Genomic DNA, 21,460 nt, shown 5'->3' on the forward strand with positions numbered 1-21,460 from the left:
TTTTTTTTTTGTTGTTTAGTCATTTTATTCTTTTCAATTTGGAGTTTATTTTAATTTTGGCTCTGACCAGTCTGTGGTCACTTCCTGTTTTTACTTGATTTAGTACTGAGGTATCCTGAACTATTTCTTTATTATTACACAGTATATAATCTATTTCATTTTTTATTTCTCTCTTTGGTTTTCTCCATATGCATTTTCTTTTGAGGGCTTTCTTAAAAAATGTATTCATAATATAAAGCTTGTTACTGATAGAGAATTCTGTAAGGACCATTCCCGAGTTGATGCTTGTACCACATGTATGGCCCTATTGTGTGTATGGTCTATTTGGTGAATGGGATGACCTAATTTGGCATTAAAATCGCCCATTACTATAGTAAAGTTTTGATTGCTATTTCTTTTTTTGTCTAGAGTGTGCTGAAGTGAGTCACAAAATGCTTCTATCTCTTCATCAGTGTATGAGGAGAAATTACACAGTAAAGTGTAATTTCTATTATTCTTTCATCTGTATAATTAGATTCTTCTATAAGGTATGTAATTGTTTTCTTAATTAGAAATCCGACTCTGTATTGTCCTTTAGTTTTCCCATAATAGTATAAGTAGTCTCCATTTTTTGGTTTTATTAAATGTTCATCCTACCTGCAAACTTCATTTAAACCTATGATGTCTCATTTAATATGTTTTAGTTCTTGCTGTAAGATGGTAAGGGTCTTCCTCTTCTTTAAGTGTTTGACAATTAAATGTTCTTATACAGAGGATTGTACTGATTACTGTTATATTTATGAATTTTTTGGGCTATTCCACTATTGCTTATTATTTGGGAAACCTTCCCTACGGCATCATGCTCTGGTCTCCATTAAAAGTTTCAATCATAGTAGTCATGTAGTTGGGGAAATATAGTCACATCCAGTGTTTGGCCATGGGCTTCACGGCCTTTCTTTCTTCTTCTTGGCATTGTAGTGGAGGGGTTGTGGCCTAATCTCCCACGGCTGGCTACATAAAGTCTTGGGAGATGCATTTTATAGTGTTCCTCTTTGCTCAGTATCAACTTTGCCATGGCTCATTATGACACCATGTGGCTGGGGGAGGGGGGGGGATCCACGTGGAGGCATGATACTAAGACTTCCTGGGTATGGCCCTATGGACTTCACCAAAATATTGCCATCTATATCAGTTCCATCAGGGTTTTTGACTATGTTATAAGTCATGTTGTAGCAAAGGTGTGACAACATTGACCTCCAGGAGATCACATGCTATTATTAAGAATTATTTGTGAGAAAGCCAAACATATGCATAGTGAACTTAAGAAACACACACACCTGAGACCAGTACTGAAAACTGGGAGTTTAAAGGAAGTAGAGGCTGGTTCGATAAATTCAAAAATCAAACTGGGATCCATAGTTTTGTCATGAACAGAGGCTGTAAGTGCTGATGTAGAAGAAGCAGACAAATTTGTAAAACCTTTAGGGAGTATGTGGATAGTAAGGGATTTCTATCTCAGGTTTTAAATTGCAATGAAAAAACAGGTCTTTTTTGGAAAAAAAATGCCCAAAAGGACCTATATCACAAAAGAAAAGATGGCACACAAAGACAAAAGCAATTTTGGAAAGAGCATTACAACATTCTTCATTGCTTAAGGATAGTCAATAAGGCATGGAAAGAAGTTTCTATTAAAACAATGATATCTGCTTGGAAAAAATTCTGGCCAGATTGTATTTCAATCAGTGAAGTAGTAAGCTGTGAAGAAGAATCTGTTGTAAATGAAATTATGTCTTTGGGTAAAGACATGGGATTAAAAGGTGAGTGACGAGGATGTAGAGGAGTTAATAGATGATCATAAAACTGAACTTAGCACAGAAGAACTTCAACATCTTCATGATCATCAACAAAAAGAAGTGGAAAAAGAAATTTTTATGGAAGAGGATAATAAAGGATGCATTTCCAATGCAGACCTTCAAGAATTGTTCTCTGTTTGGGCTAGAACACAAGCTCTTTGTGGAAAAATGGCACCCTAATAAGACAGTAGTGACCATGATTCTTCTATGCAGAAAAAAGAGAACGTGAATCAGCATTCTCAACTCCAACTAAGAAACAGAAAGAAGACACTTAACAGGAGCAATATTTTCGTCTTTGTGATTTTTATATTAAAAAATATTCTTCAATTATTTTTTATGTTGTAGTAATTAAACTTAATAAAATAAATATAAGATTATTTTGTTTAATTTTTTCTAAGTTATTAACATTAAAAAACCTAAAATAGATAAAATTAAAAAAAAAAATTGAAATTTTTTGGATATGGGGATGGATTATTTCGCTCTCCATTATTTCTTATGTAAATTCTTGATTCGGACTTCGAATGGGTTTTTGGAACGAATTAAATACGAACTACGAGGCACCACTGTGTGTGTGTGTGTGTGTGTGTGTGTGTAAAATAGTTACCAATTTTAGTTTTACATAAACTTTCTTAAAATATTTTCATAGAATTAGTGAAAAGTATCTTTAAGCGTTCTTCAATAATAATGTGTCCAGATATCTATATCTACCTACCTATATATATAGGTTGTAATCGACTAACAGATTGGTAACACTGATAGACTAAGGAAATTTACAATATTAAAATTTTGTAATTTTTTTTAAAAAAACCGTTATATAAAATAAATATGATTCAAAATTTACTGATCATACTTTTCCATATATGTTCTTAAAATATTTGATGTGAAAAGTGGTATAAGTATGATGAGGCATTGGAAAACGTAGAGAATGTCAAGATGGTGGACGAGAGATAGCACACTTAAATGAAGTTCGCAACAGAAGCAAATGCGAGATTGAGTGGTTGGAGAAAGACCTGGTGATTGGTATAATAAACAAGCGAAAGAAGGTGGAGATGCAAGTGGAAAGTAAGCAGAGAAGATTTGGGAGAAAGAGTGAAAGTTATGATCAGATTTTGTATGGCGATTCATTAATAAGAGGAGTGTTTGAGGAAATTGCGTTTTCCTGGTGCTAAGATTAAGGATGGTGATGATGTAAGGAGACAGCGTGAAGGTGACAAGAGTGGTAAGCGAGAAGATATTAGAGAGTTGCTAGTGCAAGAACGAGGAAGTAAATGTTGAGTCTGTTGCGATGGTATAATAGAGGATAAATGAGATGGAAAGCGATGATCGCGAATGAATCAACGGGCAGATTGTGTATGAAGGATGGCCTGGACTTTGTGGATGGGTGGAGTATATTTAATGAAAGCAAGGATTTTGGTAAGGTGCACGGCTTGCATTTGAATGGATTTGGGATCAAAATCTTAAGAAATGTTGCCCAGTGTGTTGCTCAAAACATTCCACAAAAGGAGAATGTTTTAGGGGGATGCTAGTTTGCAGCAGTATAGGCAATCTAGAGTTTAGTAAGTGGGAGAGTGGTCACATGATGCCAAAGTAGCATCCCAGCTTTTCAACTTTATTGGAATAAGCAACACAAGGTGTAAAGAAGATTGTTCGATTAAGGGGTGTTGCAGTTTATGTACACCAATGCCAGAAGTAATAAAAATAAGTGTCAGGAGTTTTCGGCATTGGTTAGCCAAACTTGACCAAAGGTTATAGGAATTAGTGAGTCTTGGTTGACCGAGAATGACATAGTCAGAGGAAAAGAATGCAAAGGATAGAGCATTTTTCAGAGAGAACCGAAAGAACAAGATGGGGAATGGGGAGTTACTAATAAGAGTGGATGAATTGACCACAACCCTATTAGGTTATCGAGTCATCAGGGAGACATGAATGCAGCTGGACGTTCACTCAAGTCTCTTTGATGTGAGATAAAGGCCAACAGAACAAAATATGCAATTGGTTGCTGCCAGAATCCAGTGGGTATAGAGGAGAATGTAAACGATATGCATTAGCATGATGAGTGCAGGTCGAGCAAATATTGGGATCTGATAACAGCATGAGTGAACTTAATAGCCACCAATCTACAGTATACTTTAATGAAATGTACACCATTTATTTATTCTAAATAACTCCATCTATCATGCGTACTTATAAAACAAAGAAGTTTCATAAATTAAATCAGTATTATTAGCAAAAATATCCAATCATGGGCATGGATGTTTGCGATTTTCTGTGAAAATACCAGTAGTGGTGATGGGCGGTAGATGGCATTGGTGTATCGAGTGGTGGAGACAGATGTAGAGTACGTGTCCTCCCTTGATGAGTCTTCGAACTCCCTGGAGGTGTCACGTAACAATAATAAACTTTCATAGTTTCTACATTGGCTTTTAAATAATGCTGGATCTAATATCCACTTGATTTTTATAAATTTTGCATCGCCAAACTGAAGCCTTTCTGGCTCTTTATTTTAATAAATTTACACAACTCAGTGTAAGTTACTGAGAAAACATTGCCACATATGACAAAAATCTTCACATCATTCAAACAGCTCTGCAATTAATGAATAAACTCATGTACAGTGAGGATAATCTACAACACAGCATGTGAATATTAGTTTTTCTTTAGCTCGGTGAAGGCAACAATCCATATAACATACAATTAACTTAAAGTTGCATATTTTCAATGAACAGAGGCAGTGTTGTGACAAACAATTTGATAAGTGGTGCTCACATTAAAATTAATTTTTCCTAATACAGCTGGACTAAAGTATAGTGGGGATAGCAGTTATTAGCCAATGAATAAAAACTATTTGAAAATAAAAGTGATGTCTGATTAATTTGATGAATTACAGGTATACCCCAATCATATGACATGTTAGTTCCAGGCCACCATCATATATGGTTAGTCACTGCATTTTTTTTTCACTTGTGGATGCATGTAATGGTTTAATAGCATTCACAGGCAATCATGTGTGTGTGCATAAATGACAAATAAAGCATTTATTTATTTCAGAAATGCAAACGAAAAACTTGAATTTTTTGCAAAATTAAAAATTTTTCCATTTCTCAATAAGAAAGTACTATAGTTATACATAAACGTGACAGACTAATGTAGCATTTTTCACTTCACTAAGAACTATCTTTGTTTTAAATACTATTATTACAGTAAGTTTAGCTTGCAACCTATCATAGTGCACAATACACCACCATCACTAAATTTAATCATTTTAATCTTAATATGTAAACAAAAGGCATTCTTTGAATGTTATTTGCCATTACTAACAACAATAAAATAATAGTTATAAACAGTTTATAATTCATAGCAAAACACAAACAGATGTAGATAGCAATGATGCAATAAACAAAGTCCACAAAAAGTACACGTTGGTTGATTCATGAGAGTGTCATGTCGCTAAAAATAGCATACAAATGAACACTGGTCACATTTGAAGAGCATCATAATGCGGGTTATTACTGTATATACTAAAAGAGGTAAACTATGAGGGGGAGGAGGAAATTCCGTATATCCACTCATTTTCTTGAACTATCAAATGTTTGCTAAATGCACCCGAATGAAAAATTGCTGCTAAACAGTTTTCACAGAACAATAATGTAATGAAATATAAAATAAAAATATAACTAATAATTTAGCATTTTCAAAATGATTAAAAACTTAGGACTCCACCTACTCTCACTCTGCAAGCCCCAGGTAGTAACAGATACAAAACACAAGTGAAATCAGATGTTTCAATTGTTAAAACAGATACTACACTATTCAACTGTGTGAGTGAAATGTCTCCAGCAATTTAAGATCCCAAATAACAAATGTCACCAAATTCAATTCAACCAGAGTAGCTATGGTATATGGAAAGGGAGGGAGGGAGAGAAAAAGAGACTGACCAATACGTATAACACATCTCACTTCGTGAAGCACCTAAAAATATTTAAAAAAATCCCACTAAAGAAAAAACGTGTTGTCAAACAATACTGTTACACTAAAAATATTCAAAGCTTTCTCAAGAAAACAACTTACACTTGGATATGAAGGTTTAACTAGAAGTTGGGTACTGTAAGTGTAGCTTTTTCCATTCTCTAATGGACACTGCAGGCCACCATACTGACAGGCATCATCATGAGGTAGTGGGAAAGATATTGGTACATCAGCAATTATACCATGTACAACAGCTTTTACTGTCTTTGTGTTGGACTCTGATTAGAAACAAGAAAGAGAGATATTATAATTTATGAGAAAAAATTTGCATTATTAAAATAAATACAGGGACATTTATAAAGTCCTTGTGAAGTTTTAAAATTTCATAACTTCCATTCTATACATATTTATTTATGCAAAAAATATATTTATTTATCAATTACTGAATTAGGATTGACCAAATGACTTCAATAGAAGGGAAAGTAAATTGTGTGCTATGGTTGGTTAAGTTAAAGCCTGCAGTTGCAGTACAAATCACATTTGGAACCCATTAAAACAAAAATGCATCACACAGGAATTCTGAATAACTAAATGGATGAACAAGTTCCTAGTGTAAGTGATAAAACTGCGACATCTGTAAATACCCGAGTCCTTCATTGCAAGTCCATGGAAAACAGACCTCCACATAGCCTTTAAAGGAATGCGGAGAACTGACCAGGGCTTCTGACCTAATGTCCAATCCTCACCTTCTCGTGGTGCACCCTGTTGGGTATCTACTTTGATACTGAATGAACGAGGATGGGCTGACAATTTGGGATTTAGCCGACCAAATTGTATTCTTATTGGTTAAACCAAAATAAAAAATGATGGTACAACATGACAAAATTTTTTTGTCATGTTGTACCATCATTCCCGGGCTGGGGTGTCTCGCCCGGTTAAACAAAGCCCCCGTTGTTTTCGCCAGGGAACCAGGGCGAACAGCGAAAAGTCAGCTACTGGAACAAATCTGAAAACAAACCCCAACTCAACATCACCAGAGTTAAAGATCGGTACTATCAACATAAGAAGCCTGAATGGCAAAGAAATGGAGCTAGCTGAGGAATTAAATAAGTACCAGATCGACATAATACATAATAGGGGTGATTGAAACAAAAAAGACCAAAACTGGCGAGATCTTTCTGAGCAATAAATACAAAATGTTATATTCAGGCAATGACAATCAAGGAAAAGAAGGAGTAGCCATAGCATTCAACACAAAATACAAGGCTAATCTTCTTGAATGGCAGTCAGTCTCAAGTAGAGTAATGTGGGCAAATATGAGAATGGGAAACTGGACAATGAGACTTATTTGTGCCTATGGTCCCACAGAAGGTTCTACTAAAGGTAGAAGTGGAGGAATTTTTTGACGCTTTAGAAAAAGCAACTGACACGATGAAAAAGGAAAAGTTGGTCCTTGTTGGGGATCTAAATAGCACAGTAGGAAATGATTGTGAGACATACAAAAATATTTTGGGAAAATTTGGAGAAAAGAGCAAAGCTAATAATAATGGCAAATATCTGTTGGATTTCTGCTCAGGACATGGACTGGTTATTACTAACACCATGTTCCAACATAAAAATGTGCACAAATTGACATGGAGAGAAGAGGATAGGAATAAGAAAAGTCTCATTGATTATGTTATTGTTGATAGTGATGTTTTCTCCGTGGTGTCCTGCACCACGGAGAAAAAAATCAGAACTCCCTGGTGGACACAGGAAGTTAAAGAGGCAGTGAAGGAAAAGAAGAAAGCATATCAAAAGTTCCTGGCAAATAAGTCAGCTTTTACCCTTACTGAATACAGAGACAAATGTAAGAAAGCTAAATGCTGTGTAAAACTAGCTAAAAAAGTCATGGGAAGACTTTGGTAAGAACATAGAAAATAAATATCAAGAAGGTGACACAATATTCTGGAGGCTGTTAAAAAATCTCAAAAATGAAGGAAAGAGTGCTGCAAAAGGAATTCAAGATGATAAAGGTGACATGAAAACTGGAGAAATAAAGATATCCTCGATGTATGGAGTAATTACTTCGAAAAATTGCTAAATGAAACAGTCAGTGACAGTATAGTGGTAAAAAAAAAAAAAAAAAACTCAGTAGGCATGCAATCATGAATACATATCTATACTTGAAGTGAAAAAAAGCCATCAAAAGCCTGAAATGTGGAAAGGCATTTGATGATATTTGACCATAAATGCTTATGTATGGAGGTATAAAAGTCTTACAGTGGCTGTACTGTAAAACTTTTATAGTTCAGAAGGCCTGGACAGAGGGACAAATTCCAGATGATTGGAGTAGAGCTCTCATTGTACCCACATGTAAAAATGGAAATAAAACTGAATGTGAGAAGTACAGAGGTATTTTTCTACTGAGTGTTCCTGGTAAGATTTATACAAGTATACTTGAAAAACAGTTGAGTGGATGATGGAAGGGAAGACTGGTGAAGAACATGCTGGATTCAGGCCAAATAGAGACTATCAGGATCAGATTTTTACTTTATGACAAATAGTTAGAACATAACAAAGATCTGTATTTAAGTTTTGTGGACCTGCAAAAGGCATATGACAAGGCACCAAGAGAAAAGCTATTCAAACTGCTGCAGTTATATGGTATAAATGGGGCATTATATAAAGCAATACTTAGTTTTTATTTGAGTTGTAAGTCAGCAGTTAAAACTGAAGGAATTCTAACTGCTGTTAAATCTGGTCTCAGACAAGGATATACATTATCTCCTCTGTTATTTGGTATCTATATGGATCACATTATAAAGGAAAGTGGTATTAAACCTGATGTAAAAATTGGTAATGTTAATCTCAGCTCTTTACTTTATGCAAATAATGTTATACTTTAAAAAAAAAAAAAAAACAATACAAGTCTGCAAAATTCCCTGACTAAATTGAATATCTGTTGTAATAAATTCGGTATGAAAATTAGCAATAACAATACAAAGACAATGAAAATAGGCAGAAACTGAAAATATCAACTACATCATGAATGGGGAACCTACAGAACAAGTAAAACATTTCAGCTACTTATGCATAAATTTTAGTGAAGATGGTAAATTAAATATGGAAATACACAATAGAATCAACAAAGCTGGTATGGTAGTCAGTCACACGAGGATATTAGGAAAGAACTTGACTTTGTTAGCATCCAGGAATGTGTTAGCAGAGTAAATCTCAGGTATGGTAACTTAAACAGAATGGGAGAAGAAAGATTAGTAAAACAAGTGTTCTCTACCAGTTGGCAAGAAAAAGACCCAGAGGAAGTATCAATCCACCTATTCCAAGATGTAGGTGGATAGATACAGTACAAAAATGCTTTAGAAGACAGAAATATAAGATATGATAATATTGGAGTCTTGACAGATAACAGATTGGATTTGGAGGAAAATTGTTGATAGGAAGTTAGTAATGATGTAAGTTTTTCATGTAGCACTAACATAATATCCTGCACACCCCTTGAGGGTACATGTCAGGAATTTGATGATGTTTACAGAAGGAGGAAATTCCCTTAAAGAAATAAAAAGAAGAATAGCAATAGCAAGAAAAGCCTTTATTGTTATAAAAATTGTTCTAACATCCAGAGGCATTAACATAGACACAAGAAAAAGATTGATAAAGTGCTACTTCTGGTCAAGCAATAGTCAAACTTGGACTCTAAATAAAGATGCAGAGAAAAAATTAGAAGCTTTTGAAATGTGGACCATCAGAAGAATGTTGAAAACATCATGGACAGAAAATGAAAAATAAATATTTTAAAGAAAGCAAAAATTAAAGAACATTAATGAAAATCATTAAAGAATGAATTTTGGACATCTAACTAGACAAGAAGGCATTTAGAAACCAATATTAAAAGGAAAATTAGGCAGAATATGAGGGAAAGGTATACCCAAGAGAATGTGGTTTGAACACATTAAACACTAGACTAGCTTGAATTACCATAAATGTTCCAGAGCAGCAAAAGAAAGAAAAACGTTCCATGACATGGTTGCCAACCCCTCTTATGGGATGACACTTGAAGATAAGCTAGCAAGCTTTCGGCAGGGCTTGAAAGCTGTGTGGTTCTGGCTATTTTTTTCTGAAGTGCCTTGGAGATGGAGAATAATGACAGCATTATTAAAGTTTTTTTTTTCTTTTTCTTTTTTTAAATTTTTTTTTGGGGGGGGGGGCTTAGAACTAACTGATTTTTTTTTTTTTTAGATATTCTAGGAACTACAGTCATTAGACAAGAAGGCATGGTGTATATGATTAAGTTCTGCAGTAAGAGAAGATTCACTGGCACAAGGTTATTACAGGCACCATTGGTTAGCGTTTTAATGATACCACATTGCTGAGAGTGGGGTGGGTAATAAGAAAGTTGTGAATAAATCTGCCTGTGTGGGGCTTCCTGTATACTGAGAAGTGTTTCGCTTAGTTTTGTTACCTTTTTGTGTGTTACAAGTCTCATATTGCACTTCCTGATGATATCTCAATGACAGATGATTGGAAAAATTAAATATTATTTTTAATCTAACCTTTCTCAGTGATGTTTCACTCCATTAAGGGTCTAAAATGAGTTTCTCCCAGCACTTAAGCCTTAATGGGTATTAACAAATCTCTATATCATGAACATCTTTGAAGCAAGCAGGATTTTAGATCAAGTCCTATCTCACGATATGTACAGTATTATGATTCACTCTCCGTTTCAAAATTGAACATCCTGGTGACATTCATGTTAAGACTCACTTTCACTGTTTATGCTATCGCATTTTTTAACAGAATTACTTTAAGTAATGCTAGTGGTTAGGGTATAAGTCCATTAGGTAGATGGAAGATCTGGATAAATAATTCCTTTGTACTGTTTAGCCTTGAATGTTGATAAGCAAAAGTAGCAAATTTCTCCACAGGTTTGTGGTCATGACATTGGAATTATAAAAGGAGGTCCTTTGTTCCTTGAATCCATTACTTCAACTGTTAAAGATATGCAGCATATAGTGACTACAAATAAACAGTTCTGACAAATTCTGTAATGTTTTGTACTTTTTTTTTTTTTTCATTAAAAACTATCAAAGATAATAAAATGAGTGAGCCATTTACACAAGCACTTGATAACATAACGCATAACTTAAACACAAAAGAAAAGTACACTCAGGCTGAAACATCCTGGTGATATTCATGGCATGTATGATTTCTACTTTTCCTAAATTTAGTGTTGCGTCACAAATATGCTACTTTGTCCATATGGTTCTCAACTTTATTATATACAGGAATAACTTGATTATCACGGTTATTGTTACCATGAAAAATACTGCAATAATCTAGATAAATAATGCATGTAAACTAGGTGATCATTGCCAAGGATTTTTCAAATCTATTAATTAAATTTTATATATGAAGTAAAAAAAGAAATGTGTTAAAGGTGTTGAGTAAAAAATGAAGATTCATTTAGAAAAACAAGATTATTCTTTAATCTTCATTTATATATAAGGAGTACATACAATTATTCTTTCTTGGATAAAAATTGCTATAGAGTTGTCTGGTGGAATTTTTTCTTTCTTTTTTTCTTCATATAAAACTTGGTAGCAACGGATGGAATTTTCAATTTCCTGATGAACTTTCATTGATCGCTCGAGATAAGGATTGCCGTTCAAGATTTTTTCTTTAAAATTTATAGCAATTCTAAACACTTCATCCATTTCTTTGAGGGTAAATTCCTTTGGTGCCGCGTCAATTTGTTTGTCATTATCATCGATTTGAGCATCATAAGCACGTTCTCTCTCTCGAGGTTAATTAGGTCTTCATCATCCAGCTCCGTATCATGTGACTGAAGTAGGTCCTGAACATCACCTTTTTCAATTTCTTTTAGTCCTAGATCAAAGCCAAGCTTAGTTATGTCATTGATAACATGAGTTACTTCATTTTCAAATTCTTTAAAATCATTTGCACAATGAGGAATAATCTTTTCCCGTGCCGCTCTCAAGTTGCTAGACATTACTTCACAGCATGCTTCCGTGACATTCATGCAATTTTTGATATTGAATGCCTTCCAGAATTCTGTCAAAGTCATAGCTTCATCTCCTGTGGTCTTTTCTATTGCTTGTGAAAAAGTTCTTTGTAGGTAACATGCCCCAAAGGATGCGATTACACCTTGATCCATTGACTGGATGATGGAAGTAGTATCATCATCAAATTCCTGCCATGTACCCACAAGGGGTGTACAGGATATGATAGTACTACATGAAAAAATTATATCATTACTAACTTCCAATCTACAATTTTCCTCCAAATCAGTCTATTACTTGTCAAGACTCCAACATTATCAGATCTTATATTTCTATCGTCTACGGCACTTTGTACCGTATCAATCCACCTATATCTTGGTTTTCCTCTGGGTCGGTTTGCTGCCAACCTGGCAGAGAACATTTGTTTTGCTAATCTTTCCTCGCCCATTCTGTTTAGGTGACCATACCACCTGAGATTAGCTCTGCTAATGCATTCCTGGATGCCGACAATGTCAAGTTCTTTCCTAATATCCTCATTTTTAATATGATATTGCCATTGATGCCATCTGTTCACGCCTATAATCTTTCTCAGAACTCTCATATCTGCGGTCTCTAGTCTTTGGTCAAGTATTTTACTTTCTGACCCAGCTCTCAGATCCATAAGTTTAAACTGGTTTGAACACTGTCTTGTATACAGCTAATTTAGTGTTCCGACTAATTTCTCTCTTATTCCATATGAATTAACTCAATTGACTTCCCACCATACCAGCTTTGCTGATTCTGTTGTCTATTTCTATATTTAATTTACCATCTTCAGTAAAAATGGTGCCTAAGTAGCTGAAATGTTTTACTTGTTCCACAGGTTCTCCATTCACAACACAGTTGACATTTTCAATGATTCTGCCTATTTTCATTGTCTTTTTATTGCTGACCTTCATACCATATCTATTACAACAGCTATTCAATTTAGTCAGAGAATCTTGCAGACTTGTAGCAGATTTACTTAGAAGTATAACATCATCTGCATAAAGCAAAGAGCTGACATTAACATCTCCAATTTTGATATCATGTTTAATACCACTTTCCTTCATAATGTGATCCATATAGATAATGAATAACAGAGGGGATAATGTACATCCTTGTCTCACACCAGATTTAACATTAACCATCTTCCTGTACTTCAATTCTAACTGCTGACTCACAACTCAAATAAAGACTAAGTATTGCTTGATATAATGCCCAATTGACACCATATAACTGCAGTGTATTGAACAGCTTCTCTCTTGGCATCTTATCATATGCCTTTTCCAAATCGACAAAACTTAAATACAGATCTTTGTTATATTCCCATGCTTTCTCGACTATTTGTCGTAAAGTGAAGATCTGATCCTGACAGCCTCTGTTTGGTCTGAATCCAGCTTGTTCTTCACCAAAGCTTTTCTTCCACAATTCTTCTCAACCGTTTCTCAAGTATACTTGCATAGATCTTGCCAGGAACACTCAGTAGGGAAATACCTCTGTAATTCTCACATTCAGTTTTATTTCCCTTTTTATATATGGGTACTATGAGAGCTCTACTCCAATCATCGGGAATTCGTCCCTCTGTCCAGGCTTTCTGAACTATGCAGTGCAGCCACTGTAAGACTCTTATACCACCATACTTCAGCATTTCTGGTCGAATATCATCTACTCCAGCTGCCTTTCCACATTTCAAGGAAGTAGTATTAGGTGGTAAATAAATAACTTTTACATTTTTGCACAAATCATTCAGTGCTGTTGTATGACTAGGTGCGTTATCTAATATCAAAAAGATTTTAAAATCAACATTTAATGACTTGCAATACCTTTCAGCTTCAGGGCAAAAACAGTTTTTGTCATCCAAGCTTTTCTATTGAATCTCCAATGAACAAGAAGAAAAATTTTATCTAAAATTCTAAGTGGATGAGGATTTTGTGAACGATAAATAAAGAGAAGCTTCATCTTGTAATCTCCAGAAGCATTGCCATAGTAAAACTGTTACATGCTCCTTCGAAACCTTGTAGCCAGGCTGTGATTTTTCATTTTTTGCTAAAAATGTTTTAGTGGGCATTTTTCCATAATAAGCCTGTTTTGTCAGCATTAAATATATGATCATTAGTATAATTTCCTTCTTCAATGATCTGTTGCAATTCACCAGGAAAACTAGCCTGCTTTTTCATCGGTACTTGCAATTTCACCTTGTGCATGAACACTATGAATGCTTGATCACTTTTTGAACCGATCAAACCACCCTGAAGTTGCAGAGAAAGTTTCTTCCACTACCGATGCCAAATCATTTTTGCTTTCTAATTGTTTTCTTTTTAAAGTTTCAATCAAATTCAATGCTTTTGTTTTTATAGTCATTTGACTAAGAGGAATTCTCTTTTGGTACAATCTTCTATCCACACTGACAACAGCGTTTCCATTTCAATCAATAAGATGGCTTATGTTTCTCGTGGTTTGGGACCCAGAAGAGGTCGATGCACTTCGTCCTAGTTGCTTATAATTTGCATCGTGGTCTAAAATATGATAAACAGTTGATTCATTTACACTGTACTCTCTTGCAATTTTGGCTTTGGTTATGCCTGCTTCATACTTATTTATCATATGCAACTTATCTTCTAAGCTGATCATGCTAGATTTCTTCTTGATAGCTGTAGACTTCAATATCATCCTTGTTTCTTTTAGTATTGATTGTAAGGATAAATAAGAAAAGAAATAAATATCCACACATACTTCAGGCAAAGGTGGATAGTTACTGGTGAGCAGGCATCGTTGGATAAAAATGAAGCACTACAAGAGAACGATACCTGGAGAGTGATGACTCGAACCGGTTGCATATGTAGTGGGCTACATCTTGTGGCCGCGATAATTTGAATTTGGTATCAAATTATAAACCACGATAAATCGAGAAAATCGAAACTGCAATAATCGAGGTATTCCTGTATGTATGTATATATATATATATAAAATAAAAGTTAATAAGCATTCATGCTAAAAATCGTTTCTCTGGACAAGCTTTGTGTTTTTCAAAGGATCTTAGGTTCAGTAATGAACAATGCTGCGAGACATTTTACCATAGACATTTTACCAGACTAGACATTTCACCATAACAGATGTAGTTCTGGTGCTCACTAATTTTCTTCTCAATGGAACAGCCAGTGTGCCCATAACATGAACAGTGAGTCATTGGAAATCTGATATCCACAAAGAAAGGGATAGCAATAAGCAACTAGAAAAGTGTTACTGGTTTTCCCTTCGAGTCGTTTCCGACCATAGGCAATTTGTAGGCATTTCCCACAAAGTATTCCTGGTGAGAATTTACAGGGTAGTTCACCATTGCTTTCCCCACCTCCCAATTTTATATGGGCTCGGGACTGGTATATGGCTGGAACGTATTCATGATTGTAATCCGTGTGTGTTCACAGGACCGGTTTGCCTGTTCTGGGAGACAAAAAAAAACCGAGTTTCCAGGTGGAAAAAAACCCCCTACCTCCGTATGAGACTGGCTAACTCACCTTCAGTCGAAAGAGACTAGATAATTCTAAAACTAAACCATAAACTAAACTGACTGAGCTCTGTAGCTCAGTCAGTATAGCTTAATCTATACTGACTGAGCTACAGAGGCCCTAAAAAAGTGTTGCAAGATAGAAAAGGATAGAGGAAATTCAAACTATCAAAACGCTAAACAAACCAATTAGAAATGCCTACATGGTTTGTATGGTATATATGACCAATAACGATGGTACACAAGAAGATAATTGTCAAAGATTACTTGGATGTGGGGACTGTAACCTTTCATTTGCAACAAGGCACTGGAAGTAAGAAGCTACTGTTGTAAAGCAATATCACAGGAAGAAATGGAACTTCTGATAAGTAGTGCAATGCAGTATTTTCCAGATGAATGATAAGTTGAGATTAGTCATAATCCTACTAATAGGCAGTTAAGAAACTGAATTCCCTACTAGATAAGGTCATAAGACAGGAATAGCAATAAAAAGTTATGGACTTGTTATGGAAGAATACCTCATTTCTGACTCACATAAGTTCTATAAAGAGAGCTGCACTTTGAGACCTATCATTAATTACACTGATGCATTTACCTATAAAATTCCACATACTCATCATATCTGCTACTGCAAGTGCTCATACTGGCCAATCTAAGAAATATGAAACTGATGAACTTTATTAAAATTCATCTTATTTTCTAAGATGTAAACATCAGTCCAAGAAGAGAAATTTGACACCATCTGATAACTGGTGTATAGGTGTAAGGTGAAATGGGATCCTTTTTTTTTTTTTGTGTGAGGAAAAAACAGGATCGTTTTGGAAGTAGTGAAGGTGACTATGCTCTCCTCACTCCAGTGGCAAATGATACAAAGGATTGTATTTAAGGCACTAGTTGTAGATCTTGAAGCTTAGGACATTTGACAAATCTTGCAGTGCAAAATTTGTCAAATACCTTGAGACTAAGAAGTCCAAAGAGATGAAGTCATTTACCATGATGTGCAGTGACTGACCAAAGAAAACTGGCCAGAGAGAGTGATGTAGAGAATCTATTGTAGATCTTAGGCAGCAGATTAATTAATTTGTGGGCACCAGGTAATGAAGAGGCTGACTGCAGAATCTTTTATTTTGCATAAAAAAAATCTTGTACACTAAAAAAACCTTGAAATAAAATATAATTTACCTGACTGGAAATTAATGGTGATCCCTACATTGGTACCCTTCTTCAAAGGACAGACAGCTGTATTTTCACATCCTTGTACAGAAACAGATTGAACAGTACCAGTAGCACTGCCTATATATATATAAAAAAAAAAGAGCAACCGATTCTTCAGTTTTTATAATACTATGATGTCAGAAAGTCAGTTAAGTATTATTTATACACAGGATTTTATCAAATAACACAGATCTAAGTTTAGATTCAAAATAAACAGCAAACTTTTTTTTTCTTTAAGGGTTCAAAGTGGGTACAAAAATAATATATACTTGGTATACTCACTGGTCTTATATTATGTATATAGCAATCTAAAACAAAAATAGCAACTGATTCAGGATTTTCTCACCTTTTATTAATTCTAAAACTAAACCATAAACTAAACTCTAAAAATTAACTGTATACAAACATGTACATCCTTCCATAAAAAAAGATGTGCAAAGATGACCTGATAAGATTTTATTATACCTAGAAATACATTGCCATTTGGTGAGAAATACTGAAAGTGCAAAAACTTCACCCTTTGCAGGGATTTAATCAATAAATTCTGGAATTTATAATTTATTTGAACTGGTTAGCATATCTGCTCCCCCCCCCCCAAATATCAGGATATGAGTTTGAATCCCGTTGTGGCCATGGATGTTTGTGAAATGTTTTAGGTGGTAGATGGATGACATTGCTCAGTGAGAGACCACTACCCTGCTTACTGGAGACTTGAAGTGGCTTGAAAAAGTTTTCTCTGTGTGTGGTCACTAGAGCAAGGTTTCCAGAGTATGTAACACTTATCCCAGCCAAAAGACTAATACTGATGTACACAAAAGTCTACAACCTTTCTTGGACAGGAATGACAAACTCGCACATGCAACAAATGATAGACTTCATAATAACAGATTAAACATCAGAAGTTAAATAAATCAACTACAAAAACTATCACAGAATACCTTGGCATTTATTAGTGAAAAATTAGAAAGAATATGTCATAGTAATGTATTCATTACTATGACACACTGTGTTATAATTCTAGCTTTCTTCCAATGCTAGAGTAATAACATATACTTGTCACTCGCACTTTTATCCTTTTTCCATGGATTGCTATCTTATCATGGTAGACACGTATGGCATTTCCTATGATTATGAAAGTGATGCCATCAGTCTAGTGGAGCCAGGCTAGCATCAAGGTCAAGGGAGAAGGTTCAGACTAAGTGCAATTCAAGGAGACCTCAGTGGACAATTGGGAAGAATAAAACATTCCACATTTCGATGGCCAGAATGGCAGAAACAAAACAGAACCCTCCCCCCCACGCACACACACCAAATCATCCTGGTCTCCATGCTATCCGAATCTAATCATCAACTTTTTTTTTTATCAAGCTATGTTTCTAATAAGTAGGGGTGGTCTCACAGGTAATGAATTCATCTCTCACCTGAAGGCATTTTACGAACACCCATGCTTATAGTGGGATTGAAGTCCGTACCCAGGTAAGCAGGTATGGCATCCACTTGGTCAAGCAAACCAAGATAGTATGAAATCTGGTGTCTAGAGCAAGTTTTCTAGCCAATTTAGCCCTCATTCCAGCCACAGAGCCAGAGCATAAAAGTTTCCAATCTTTCATCGTAGGATTAAGGGGAAAAATAAAATCACAATTAAATTCATTATTATATAGCACTTTTAGTTCATGTAAATAATATCAGTAGTAAATAATATTTGGAAGAAAATAGCCCAATACACACTACGTATCTAAAGCTAATTACAGATAAACTATCAAATTACAGTGATCTCTCAATTATCTAACCTTCAAAGAGAGCCAAATCTTAGATGAAAAATACTTAAATGGGTTAGTAAATCATCTCACTCCTGAAATAGCAAGTAACCTCTGTTAACTGACCAGAAAATCTATTTCCCAACACGATTAGAGATAAACGAGAAAATAGTGCACCTACTTGTGCTTCACTATGAATGTCAATTTCCTCTCTCAACGACTTCTTTAGACTTTAGCATAAAAAAGTTCAAAATCATGAGTAGCGCTGTTCCTTTCTTTGCAGCCTGAGGTTTCAAAGCTTGAATAATAATAATAATAATTGCTTATTTTTCTTTCAAAATAATTGAGTTGGGTTGTTTAGGATTATTACTGAGCCAACCTCCATGAGTCTCAGGGTGATTTCATATTTGAAAAAGGAAAAATCAGTTTTCCTGCAGACTGAGTCATGAAAAAAATCTACAAATTTTCTTATTTAATACATTGCCTTATATCTTAAATTAGGCAATTATTATTATTAGAATTGCTGGAGGCCTTCTTTTATTATTATTCAGAATCTCATGTAGTCACCAGACTCACTGCAAGAGTTTCATCACCTGCAACATTCATACACAGTGAAGCACAAGTAGGTGCACTAGTTTCTCATTTATCTCTAATCATGTTGGGAAATAGATTTTCTGATCAGTTAACAGAGGTTACTTTCTATTTCAGGAGTGAGATGATTTACTAACCCATTTAAGTATTTTTCATCTCAAAATGTAACTAACAAAATGGAAAGAAATAGTAAAAACCTTGTTTCTTTGCAAAACAGAAATCACGAAAAGGAAGTGACAACCATATTATTTATGACATCAAGAATAATAAGCTTTCCCTAACATAATCTTTCAAAATTAGCTGAGACGCCTATTCCCTCAACCGGCTGTGTTCAACCTTATTATGTGTGCTCACCCTTGATGAGTCCTTGGAGGTGTCACATAATAATAATACCAATAATAAATTTTGTTAAAAATGATCTGAGGCCTTGTCATCTATATATCCAACAATGAAGAGGATAATTTTTTTTTTTTAAATTAGCAACAAAATGCAAAAATATGCATAAAACAGTAATCTAGGATTTGTTAAAAAAAAGTAACTATATAAGTAGTTATTACGCAGTTAACTTTTTGTAACATAACAGTAGTAATACAGTTTATTTTCTTTCTTTTATACATACATATATTGCATCCCTAGGCTTAAACTACAAGACAAATCCATCTCTCTGCAACAGCAAAAATGCCACAACACCAAAAAGACACAGCAAAAATTTTGTTCTGTAAGAATGCTTTCGATCCCTTGGCGTCTGTCATTAAACGGGCCAAAAATAAATATAAATACATAAATAATACGCAAAACAAGCGAAATTGCGCTTTGTGAATAATTAATCACAACTGACTTACAATGTCACTAAAATAAGTGGCGTAACCAATGGCCAAGAATAGGTTACAGTTCTACGGCATTACGCTGCGAGGTTTTTTTTTTCTCTTCTTCTTTTCTTTAAGTGATTTTCTATTTTGTATATGCTCCAAGAAATAATCTGATGGCACCCACCTTACCTTTTACTATGGGTGCACAATCCTCTTGCTACGATTCTGCACTTGAGTAGCAAATGAAACTTTTATATAATATAATATAATACATTTCACGGTATAATACATTTCACGGTAATCAATATATTTCAAACTAAATAACATTCAATTGAATATATATAACTTACCACAGTCAGTATATTGCAAACTGTAAACAACACCTAAATGAATAAGTAAAACGCAAAGAACTTGAATCTTCATCTTCACTAATACTTTAATTAAAACACCAATATACTTTAAATGCAAGGAAAAAGTCCATGCTTTCTTGCTTTAAATACTCATGGGAAAGGTGTAAACATCAGTATTATTTGCAAAAGCATTGCCATTAGTCGATAAGTTTTACTTATCAAGGGAAACAACCATTCAGTGAAGAGCAAAGAAATGTGCACGAGCTAACGACGCGACGCCAAAGTCTAAAAGTAGAAAACAAGATTAAATAAATGCCAGACAACGAAATGTAGAAGATTTTATAAAATGCGCGCGATAGCATAAATAAAGGAAAGAGAAAAATGATCGGCATGCCCTGGAATTTGGGAAATAGTAAATAAATTAGTATTACATTACATCACAAAATAAAAAAAAACTGTAATTTCCTATAATGCAATTAACTCAGCCCTTAAACAACCAGAACGAATCTTCGCAAACTATTAAAAAATAATAATAATTTTTAAAAAAATTAATAAAAACGTTTTTTAAATCGGCACCGGTGAGGAGAGTACGGCTCATACGTTTCATAATTACTCTTGAAATATTTTCCCTCCTGCCTGAAAAATGCCTCCAATATGTTTATATCGAATATTTACATCAGGGATTTTCAACGCATGGCCCGCAGAGCTCTTTGCCATGGCCCGCCGGCCATTTTGAAAAAAATAACATTGAAAAATAGAAAAAAACATTAAAACGCGATTAAATAAAAAATAATATCAATGAAGCCCGTGGGCCACTAAGCTAGTGTTGCCAAATGGAAATTACTAAAAACAACTAAATCTTTAAAAAAAAAAGCTAAAAAGGAGTTAAAAATAAAATTTTTAAGCTAAAATTTTAAAAGTAGTAGCTGATACTTTTAAGTTACTTACTTTATTCAAGGTGAAGTGATACTTGCGTATAAGTGGCTAACTACATTTTCCATGTGGTCTTCTGCGCTTAATTCATCCACGTTTTCACTTAGATTTTCAGCTTTATTATATGTGACCATCATTCCAATATTACTCAGTGTAGATGCTAGTAAATGATAGTCTGTACAGCATTTGTTATTACACCTAAGGCGATACTTGACTGACAAAATAGCTATCAGCATTGGCAATTCCATCTTGTTTCTTAATTTAGTTTTAACTACATTAATGGAACTAAAAATTCATTCAATTTCCGCATTAGAATTTGGCAGTATCAGTAGCAGACTCGGCATTTAATCTTGGAGGGGGCCAGATTTGAGTAGAATTTGAGAATACACACTACGCATCGCATATGACCAATGACTGAGCATCTACAATGATCGCTAATTCATAAGTAGTATAGAAATAGA

General features: G+C 34.5%; 1 protein-coding gene across 1 annotated transcript in view; it reads right to left on the reverse strand.

The window, feature by feature from the left end:
• LOC150104586 (NPC intracellular cholesterol transporter 2 homolog a-like) overlaps window positions 1–20,224 on the reverse strand; it is a 32,226-nt gene extending 12,002 nt beyond the window's left edge. Inside the window, exons 1-3 of the mRNA XM_090395216.1 lie at window positions 20,067–20,224; window positions 16,527–16,637; window positions 5,901–6,076 (exon numbers count right to left, since the gene is read on the reverse strand). Coding sequence (XP_090251342.1) covers window positions 5,901–6,076; window positions 16,527–16,637; window positions 20,067–20,139 — 360 coding nt within the window. The 5' untranslated portion in view covers window positions 20,140–20,224. The remainder of the gene's footprint in view (window positions 1–5,900; window positions 6,077–16,526; window positions 16,638–20,066) is intronic.
• Window positions 20,225–21,460: the final 1,236 nt, after the last annotated feature.

This window comes from Typopeltis vanoorti, chromosome 7 (genome assembly GCF_054136105.1).
Source record: "Typopeltis vanoorti isolate ZY-2024b chromosome 7, IOZ_Tvanoo_1.0, whole genome shotgun sequence".
NCBI lineage: Eukaryota > Metazoa > Arthropoda > Arachnida > Uropygi > Thelyphonidae > Typopeltis > Typopeltis vanoorti.